The sequence below is a fragment of the Triticum aestivum genome, unplaced genomic scaffold, assembly GCF_018294505.1.
Source record: "Triticum aestivum cultivar Chinese Spring unplaced genomic scaffold, IWGSC CS RefSeq v2.1 scaffold143107, whole genome shotgun sequence".
In the NCBI taxonomy this organism is placed as follows: domain Eukaryota; kingdom Viridiplantae; phylum Streptophyta; class Magnoliopsida; order Poales; family Poaceae; genus Triticum; species Triticum aestivum.
The window spans coordinates 1-9,953 of record NW_025228035.1 but is presented as its reverse complement, the minus strand read 5'-3'; the positions used below and the strand labels follow the sequence as shown (position 1 = coordinate 9,953).

The window sequence follows — 9,953 nt, the reverse complement described above, 5'->3', positions numbered from 1 at the left end:
GAAAATCTAAATTCTGGCCTTGTGGTTGGATCCGGTGTGTCATGAGGTGGTTGGTGCGGATATGATCATTGTTTTAGTTTGTCGATCACGCATCTGATCACTTTAGATTTTTTTATTCTCGCCTACGCATAGCTTTGGTCACTTTGCTTGTTGTCATCATGTTTTTGTATGTGTTTGAGTTGGTATTGGCTGTATGCATCTTAGTTATACAGAGGCCGACTGTGAGCTCATTGTGTGCTTTATTTTGAGCCAATACAATCCACCTTTTATATCAAAAATAAAGAAGCAGTAGCAGCAGGAAGACTTAAGTGACTTCGTTGGCTTGGTAGTTCTGATCTGCACTCCAGGCGGACAGTGCAAAAGCTCATACAGCGCGGCACGCAGCGATGTTGGGCAGGGCCGAGAAATCATGGAGCACCCGGCCAGAACCTCCGATGCGCCGCGCCAGGATCAGCCGAGATTGACTTCCTCCCCCTCCTCTGCCCGGTCGAGCTTGCCTGTCAAGGCGCCCCCGTCCAGGATGCTGCCGAACATGGCGGCCTCGTACAGATAGTTCACCTGCCAGGCGTGGTGGCTCGCATGGGCGAGGAGCCAGGCCATTTCGTCGACGAGACCCTTGGAGAAGAGCTGGACCAGCTGCAGGCGCACGGATTCGGCGAGGTTCTCCTCGCGCTGCTCGTCCACCTTGCCCTGCCGGACGTACTCCAGCGGGCCGGTGACGAGGGACCACCAGAGGGCGCCAAGCAGCTGCTGGTCCTCGTCCTGGCGCTGGCGGAGGAACCGGCGTACATGGTTGCAGGTTTCCTCGCCGTCGCAGGCGTACTCGGGGTCCAGGGGCCTGCTGAAGCCGGTGGTGTGGAAGTCGGTGTCGAAGACCTCGTCGAAGTCCGCCTCGCGCTGGGGCCGCGCCGGCGACTTGCGCGCCTTGGGCCATCCCAGGAGGGCGCGGCGGAAGAGCATGTGCCGGTCGTTGGCGATGTGCCACGCGATTTCATTGTCGACCATCCGGGTTGAGGGCTCGTGCCACCTCTGGGTGAAGGCCCGTGCGCCCGTGGCGGCGTATGCGTCGTAGATGGCCCGGAGCGCCGGCTCGCTCACCACGCCCGAGGCGGCGATGTCGGCCACGTTGAGGAACGAGTTCATGATCTCAGAGTTCACCAGGTCGGAGCCCACGTCGATGACGTCGTGGCTGTTGATGCTCAAGACGAGGTCGCTCATGATGGCGCCGACGTCGAAGCCCCGGGCCGTGGCCTCGGCTCCAATGCCGAGCACGCTGCTGTCGAACAGGTAGATGACCTGGGCGGCACGGCGATCCATCTGCGCAGAGCAGTACTTGAGGCGTGTCTTGTTCGCCACCTCCAGCGCGATCTTGTCCTGGATGTACGGGAGGCCAACGGCGACAGCCTCACGGCGCTCCCGCCCGTGAGGGGTGCCCAGCGCGTGGGCGTCGGCGAGCGCATCCTGCACCAGCCCCTGGAGCGTGGGAAACACGTGGCTGTACCCGTACTCGTAGTTAACGGCCATGTCGGTGACATAGTTGGAGAACATGGTGCGCACGTCGGCGGCGCCAATGAGCATGTTGGACATGCAGCCGCCGAACAAGGCATTGTTGGTGGTCAGGGCCGCGGGCCAGTCGGTGGCGCCCAGCTGGGCGAGCACCTGCGGCGAGGCTTGCCTGAGCGCCTTGCCCTTAGGAGGAAGCACGTTGCCGATTGCGTGTTGGGTGCTTTTCCACAGCGCCAGCTCCGGTGATAGACGCAGCTGCACCACCCTGGGCCTGGGCAGCGACGGCGCTGCTCCTTCCTCCACCTCGTCCTTGCCGCCAACTGTGATGCTAGCAAACATCTCCGTCACCATGCCTCGGGCCTGGCATGACAGCCTTCTCAGATCCGCCGTGGCTCCCTCGCCGATCAAGGCCCTCGCCTCCGAGTAGCCCGTGTACACGGGGAAGCCAAGCTCGGCCTCGGCCACCGGACCCTCGCCCCAGAAATGCGGAGGGATACTAATGCCGCTGCCGCCGCTGGGGAGGGCGTCTTTGTCCAGCCCCGCCCGGACCTCAATGTTGAGGCCTTGGAGAGAGCAGCTACCCCATCGAGGCAAGGATGCGTCCGCGCCCATGCTTGCCATACTATATATAGCAGTATAAAGAGAAGAATCTGATCGAGTAGAGAGAAATTTAGGTTAGGGTGGCGTGCAATGCGACCTGGTGCTACTGGTGCTACTCATTCTACGTATTCAGCCAAATATATATAACCTCAGACTCACCATCAGCAGCAGCAGCATATGTGAGAAATTAAGCTAGCAACAAAACTACTATATGACGTAATCGCTGACTACCTAGATAGCGTGTTGCAATCTGATATGCCTTCGTCATTTGAATAAAGAGGAGGCTAAGGGTGGTAGCTGGAGAGTGTTCAAAAAAAGATTAAGCTAGCTGTCGGATTAGCAGCCTCCTCCCGTGTCGAACCAGCCCGCCCTGAAGGCTTCCCTATTTTTTGTCTTCTTTTTAGGGGAAGGTAGGGTTTTTATTCGTTGAGTAGCAAGCAAGGTTACAAAATCTGGCGGACCAAACTTCACTATATCTATTGGGAAAAACTTACTAGCAGCCGTCTGATAGCAGACGTTTGCCGGAATATGCGCAGGTCATCTATGTCTTCTTCATCTCATTGTTAAGAGCAGCCGTCTGATAGCAGACGTTTGCCAGACTATGTGTGGGTCATTGATGTCTTTTTCATCACATGGTTAAGATGGCCTCCTATGTACTTTTATTCGTTTTCAAAAGGGAAACACTTACTAACAGCCATTTGATAGCAGACGTTTGCAAGACTATGCGTAGATCGGCGATGTCTTTTTCATCTCATGGTTAAGCTGGCCACCTAGATCCCATCAATAAATGACTACTTCCTAACACATTAATTCATACATATAAATTGAGCTAACTAATGTGTCTAGCTACAATTTTCATATTCAATGGCTGTCAATGCCAATCTTGCAGCGGATATTTCTGAATTCGAAAGTACACATTTTCAGCATACGACGCATTTTCACAAATACATGCTAAATCTCGCCGGCCAGTATGGAGTGAGTACGACGGATCAAAACCTATGATTTTTTTCAGAGCATTTGACAGGATCACCATTTTATTTCTCGGCTTATATAGCACATGGGATCGATGCTAGGATGTGCACGAGTACGTGGAGGGATTGTACATCGTGTGCTTACAAGATGGTGACCTGATTGACCAATTAGAACCGTAGTTAGCCATGACCGACAGTTACATGTTTGGAAAAAGACGCACTCAAATCTGGCCGAGGGCGACTTTCTCACGAACAATGTGGATGTTGAGCTCAATGTGCTTCGTGTGTCGATGTTAGACGGGGTTGGCAGCCATGCATGTAGACCCTGAAGATGTTATCACAGAAGACGGCCGTGGCTGTGGTGACAGGAGAATGCGCAGCTGGCTGAGTACTTGCCGGGGCCAGCGACATTCAGCAATGGCATTGGCGATGGCGGGATACTCAAAACTTCAGCACTAGAGTGGGACGCCGTCAGCTGGTGTTTCAAGTAGCGGGAAACTGGGGAGGAAGATACACTTCCCCACTAGCCTGCAATTAATGAACTTCAAGGATAGCTTCAACCGAAAGATATGCAACGAAAACAAATAAACGATCATGTTAAAATTGTGATTCAAATTCAGAAGAAAGCCTAGCTTCTGACGGAGTAAGCAAGATCCGACGTTCGGAGGCTTGGACCGAACCGAAGCGGACTACGGTCCACACAGAGCACGAGCCCACCCGGGACTTGTGTGCTCGTTGCGTTCGGGAGTTATAGCTAGTATTCTACTAATTCCATATCCGCCTTAACTCCGATGGCACAGTCTCTTGTTAGAACTGTAAAATACGTTATTAGAGCAATTTCAATGGGGCGACCCAAACGGACGGCGATTTCGTCCGCTTTTTGTCCGTTTGGTTCGGCCGCCCGCCCGGCATCCACCCTATTTTAGATATGGGTTGGCAGGGCGTCCAACACGCCGACCCATATGTGCCGACGTGGCTGCCTGGCCCTTTTTTTTTTTGCATGATTGCATAGTTCAAAATAAAATCGTTTTGGACCGAATAAAATAGCGTAGTTTATTACAAGCCAAATGAAAATAAAAAGGTCTCACATAGCTCTCACATAGTTTTGCAAACGAATAAAAGAAGATACATATGTTGGTTGCCAACATGAGCCCACCTATACTCAACCAAATCATTTTGCAGCTTGCGGGCGTCGGCGAAGGAGACGGCCGGCGAAGGGAGTCGCGGCGCGCACGGACCAGCTAGCTGTCCTGCCGGCGTCCGACGAGCGTGCCGGCTTCCGACGAGCGTGCCGGTGAGGATCTGGCCGGGCGCGGGCGGCGAGGCGACTTCTTGGTCAGGAGCGGCTGTGTGGTGGGAGGGCGCGGGGGGTGGGAAGCAGTCGGCTCCCGGCGGCAAGACAGCGGTGGCGGACGACGTGGGAGTGGGCGGCATAGCTTGGCGGATGTGGAGGCCCCTGCAGGTGGCAGAGTCGCCGGAAAAAATGGGCGGCGGCGTCGGCGACGGAGGAGAAGGGCGAGGGTTGCTGTTGTATGGGGGAGGGCATTGTGACACAGACCAGCGGGCCCGGGGGAGGAGAGGGCAAGCGCGCGCGCGTTTGTCGCGTGTCCGCGCCGACGTAAATCCGGCTCAAAAATGGACCGGAAATGGGTCGCCCGCGGACGAAAAGCGAACGCGCATCCGTTTGGGTCGGCGCGTTGGGCCGCCTTTTCTATCCGTGCCGATCCAAACGGACGGCGGCGGACAAAATAGGTCGCCCCATTGGAGTTGCTCTTATATCATGGCAATAAGATGAATGAACATCTTGTATGAATATCAGTTCAGGGTAACTGTCTTAACTTACATGCAATTTTCTACCTGTGTAGTGCCAATGATAAGATGAGATTCAGGGGATGATACCGTTCTTAAGTACCTGACATAACGCATAGCCTAGTATTCCACCGAGTGAATCTTGCTGTACAAAGAATTCAGTATCCAGATATTCACTACAGCAAACTAAGCAAACTATGGCCTATAGTCCTCTTGGTTCCTTGTTTGGTGGTACTGATAATGGCCTATAGTCATGAGATTGTTGCCTCTACTCAGAATATAAATCATGAAAAAGTTATTATTCAAAAAGTAAATTTCACCTACTGCCCTCCCTTTGCAAGAGGCCAGTGGTAGACTGGTAGTCACTAGTCAGTGATGATGAAGATTTGGGGTTTTACTTTTTTTTGGAGAAGCACAGGTTTTGCTTCTGGCAACTCGCAGAAGCACAAACCGTGTTTTACTTTTTTTTACGATGGAAGCACGACTGTGCTTCCCTTTCAAAAAGCACATGTCATGTTATTGTGCTTCCCACGGAAGCAAGGTTGTGCTTCTCGCCGAAGTACATGCTGTGGTTTTTCCTTTTTACCAGTGGATGTTTTTCCCTTTCGAGAAGCCTAGATTGTGCTTCCACAGATGCAGGGCTATGCTTTTCCTTTTTTTTTTGAAAGCACAACTGCGCGGAATAGCGCTGCTTTCCTTTTTTGAAATAGTGCTGCTTCCTGAAAAAGAAAATACGCCCAAAGCACGGCATGTGACGGCGGTTAGGCGCACCACTTGACGCACTCTCAAGTGAAGAAAAAAAGACCTTTTGCTGGAGCACCCCGGCACCCATGAATTTACAAAATCACTGTTTTTTTGTTTGGCTAATTCACAAAATCACTAACACCACAGTCAAGAGTACGAAGCAGTTTTTAGTTGGTTATTAGTGGGGAAGCGGGGCCCAACCCCTGGAAATCAGGGGGTGGAGGGTTAGTATTATGGGATAGGTCTATATTATTTTCTTCGTAATCATCCGCTGATGTAGCATTTTTGCCATAGGTCTATATTATGAGATAGGTCTATATTATGGGATAGATCGATGGAAACCTAGCTCGAGCAACACCCTCTATACAGCCACATGTGGCGCCGTGCCGGAAGCCCGGACCGCCGGTACCAGGCTACGAGCACGACCACCACCAACGGGCTCGAGCACTCCGAGCCCTCTCCGGCCGACGAAACCAACGACAGGGACTTGGTGCGCCTACTCGGAGCAGGAATTAGAAGAGCATCTCCAATAGACGCGCTATATAAGCTGCGCGCTGGAAAAAACGGCTATGTAGCGCGTGCGACCAAAACTAGCGCTTCAGTAGCCGTGCTAAAATCCTGCACGCGTTAAACAAGGTTCAGCGCGCTAGGGAAAACGGCGTCGCACACTGCGTATTTGGTGCGCCCGCTCGCACGCGCTGCAAAATCTGGGCTGCTGGAGGTGGGGTCACCGGATTGGGCGTCGTGTTTTTCTGCATTTGACAAACCTCTTCGTCGCTCCCGCATGCAAAAGTACTATTTTGACGCTGCAAAAATAATTTAGCGCGACTCTCAAGGGCGTGTGTCTATTGGAGATGCTCCGACCGGGTTTCAAATCAAAGAACCGCGTGCCGGCGTCGGTCTGAGGCTCATCCAGACACAATCCCATCCACCGGTGAGAAACACCACCTAGGGCCCTCAGCGCGGCGCATGCACCGGTAGCAGCGGTGACTAGATCTAACCACTGTTGCTTTGTCCGCCAGCGGCCGATGAACTATCGCCGCCCGCTCTCCGTCTGACTCCCAATCGTCGTCCGAAAGAAGCCAGAACTGCCTGCTTGGGACGTGAGGTCCAGAAACTCCGGCGAACTGGCCTCCCAGACCGCGTCACCCTCCTGATCGCCCGAACAGTCGCGAGATTCTTGCCAAGTCGTATCCTCTCGCTCTGGAAGCTGTACCCAACTGGTTTGTGTGGACGACCGTTAAACTCTAGACGCAGCTGCAGCTCAGTCAGAGTAGCTACTCTAGACGAGCTTGGCTAGAAAATTTCAACAACAGCGACACTGTTGGCTCGATCTCTAGATTTTTTTTCTTGCTTTCGACCAGTTCAAAATAGACCGTGACAACTACTAACAAATTCCATGACGTTCACAGGTCCAAGCTACTCACTCTTGTCTCAACTGAACTCTCTGCGTCGTCGGTCGCCGGCCGGTTTGAATTTGAAATGTCGATGGGATATACAACTTCCCCCTATTTTATAATGCTCTTCGAGCTTCCTCCTGTCCAAGCTGCCAATAGCACCGCACAAAGGCCAACCCATGGGCTCCCGCCGTCGTCCTACTCCTACCACCTTAGTCCTGGTGCTGCTGCTACACCTCTACTACGCGCCGCGCTGGGCCTTCTCGCTCTCCTTCAGCCTCAACTTTTCCGACCCCAGCGCCGGCTCGTGGGTCGACCTGGATGGCGATGCATACATCGCTCCGCCGAGGCTCGAGCTGACGAAAAACGTCCTGAGCAGCGTCGGCCGGGCGTCGTACCGACACAAAGTACCGCTGTGGAACGGCGCCACCGGCGAGATGGCCAGCTTCGCCACCAACTTCTCCTTCCGAATCATGCCGGAGAAGGCCGGCCTGAATGGGACAGGAGGCGACGGGATGGCCTTCTTCCTTGCGCATTTCCCTTCGGAGATCCCGCCCAGCAGCAAAGGCGGCGGCCTCGGCCTCCTCCCGGCCTTCACCAACGGGACGGGCCGCACCCGGGTCGTGGCCGTGGAGTTCGACACTCTCCGCAACTCGCACTATGCCGACATCAACGGCAACCATGTCGGCATCGACATCAGCTCCGTCAACTCCGTGGCGTCCACAGACACGACGACGAGGCCGGGCAGGAACCTCACGTCATCCTATGTTATGGTGGCCACCGTGAGGTACCATAACGAGTCCCGGATGCTGGCCGTTGATCTCCTCATCGACGGTGCCTTGTACCAGGTCAATGCAACCGTCGATCTCAGCAGATGCTTACCGGAGGAGGTTGCTGTCGGCTTCTCCGCCGCGACCGGCGACGCCTCCGAGCTGCACCAAATACTGTCATGGTCATTTAGCTCCACTCTACCTCCTCTTCCGACTAGGAACAACCACAAAAAGTTAGTAATTGTCCTACTATCTGTGCTAGTCCCATTTCTCCTTTTATTAGTATGTGCGGCCGTGGTGCTACGGCGGCGACACAAGAAAATGAGAGCAAATAAGGACAGCCAAGAACGGTGTGTCAACAGAGCTGACCTCGAGAGAGGTGTGGCTGCTGGCGGTCCCAGACGGTACACCTACCACGAGCTGGTTGTGGCAACGAAACACTTCGCGGAGGAGGAGAAGCTCGGACGAGGCGGCTTCGGTAGCGTTTACCGCGGTCACCTCACGCTCACACCCGCAACCGCCGGCCATCGTGCGGTGGCGGTAAAGATGTTGTCGGCGGAGTCGTCGGCGCAGGGGAGGAAGGAGTTTGAGGCCGAGGTGAGGATCATCAGCAGACTGAAGCATCGGAACCTTGTGCAACTGTTGGGTTGGTGCGACAGCCGCAAGGGTCTTCTGCTCGTCTACGAGCTCGTCACAGAGGGCAGCCTAGACAGGCACCTCTACAGCAAGGGCGGCAGGTACCTGACATGGCCACAGAGGTACAAGATAATCCTTGGCTTGGGATCGGCGCTACACTACCTCCATGGAGAGTGGGAGCAGTGCATCGTGCACGGCGACATTAAGCCCAGCAACATCATGCTTGACTCGTCCATGAGCACCAAGCTCGGGGACTTCGGTTTAGCCAGGCTCGTGGACCACGACACGGGGTTGCTGCAGACCACCAAGGCCGTGCTCGGCACCGTCGGCTACATCGACCCGGAGTTCGTCAACACGCGTCGGCCGTGCACCGAGTCGGACGTTTACAGCTTCGGTGTCGTCCTCTTGGAGATCGTATCCGGCCGGCGGCCGGTGATGGAGACCGCGGGGAAATCCTTCACACTGGTCAGGTGGGTGTGGGGCCTGTACGGCAGGAACGTGATCCTCGACGCGGTGGATGAGCGGCTGAGGGGTGACGAGGCCAACGACCGGTGGATGGTGCGGGTGCTCGTCGTTGGGCTCTGGTGCGCGCACCCGGACCGGAGCAAGCGGCCGTCTGTTGCCCAGGCCATGCACGTCCTGCAGTCCGACGAGGTGAGGCTACCAGCGCTCGCGCTGCAGATGTGGACTGTGCCGGACCCCACATCATCCTCTGGCCCATATGAAGCCTTCTCCCTTGATAGCTCCACGTGCACCTCCAGTTGTGCTCGCTCTTCTTTGGTCAACACCGACGACGCCAGTCTTTCTTCAGGGTCGTCCTCAACTGCATTGCTACGACATTCCAAGGGCCTAGCTAACTGATTCATCCAAATTTGTAAGTTACATTCCAAGGGTCTAGCTAACTGATTCATCCAATTTTGTAAGTTTGGTGGCCACTATATGTAAGCATCATGCCAAACTTAACATTATGGCCGACATCATACTTGTCACATGGGATCCATGTGACAATTTCTTGGGTAGGAGCCCCCTACCTCTGCATCATTGTGACGCACACGGCCATTTTTATTATAGTTGATGTAAGACAACGAGGACAAAGACATCAACAAATGAAGTACAAAAAATAGGCAACCACGTTAGACTCCTTACAAGATATTAATAAAATATTACAAGTAAATCTACTTTTTTCGCAACAATGTCATCAAGAAAAGATAAACGCCCTCGTATCGATGTCGCAGCGTCTGGCTGACATCCTAATTGCCGAGACTAACCACTGAAGGCCAACACATCAACAAGCATACAACACCTTCAACAACGTGACCAAAGTAAGTTAAATACTTGAAGCATTCCATCAAACACCTTGTGTGTAAAAACCAAAAAAAAAAACACCTTGTGTGCATACACCAACAAGCAAACATCATGCCATACTTTGCTTATATCTATCCAAGGCACAAGTATCTCTTACAAAATTAAAAATCACGGGAGAAAGAAGGGGAATGGGAGCACAATGTGAGTGAGTGAGT

The 9,953-nt window shown here is 53.7% G+C and overlaps 2 protein-coding genes across 2 annotated transcripts; one reads left to right on the top strand and one right to left on the bottom strand.

Annotated features, from left to right (window-relative positions):
* Positions 1-247: 247 nt before the first annotated feature.
* On the bottom strand, positions 248-2,118 carry LOC123172946 (uncharacterized). Its single transcript, XM_044589824.1, has one exon. It carries the CDS (start codon positions 2,116-2,118, stop codon positions 451-453), a length of 1,668 nt encoding a protein of 555 aa, XP_044445759.1. The 3' UTR covers positions 248-450.
* A 5,088-nt stretch (positions 2,119-7,206) lies between these two features.
* LOC123172945 (L-type lectin-domain containing receptor kinase IX.1-like) lies at positions 7,207-9,294 on the top strand. The gene has a single exon (XM_044589823.1). It carries the CDS (start codon positions 7,207-7,209, stop codon positions 9,292-9,294), a length of 2,088 nt encoding a protein of 695 aa, XP_044445758.1.
* Positions 9,295-9,953: the final 659 nt, after the last annotated feature.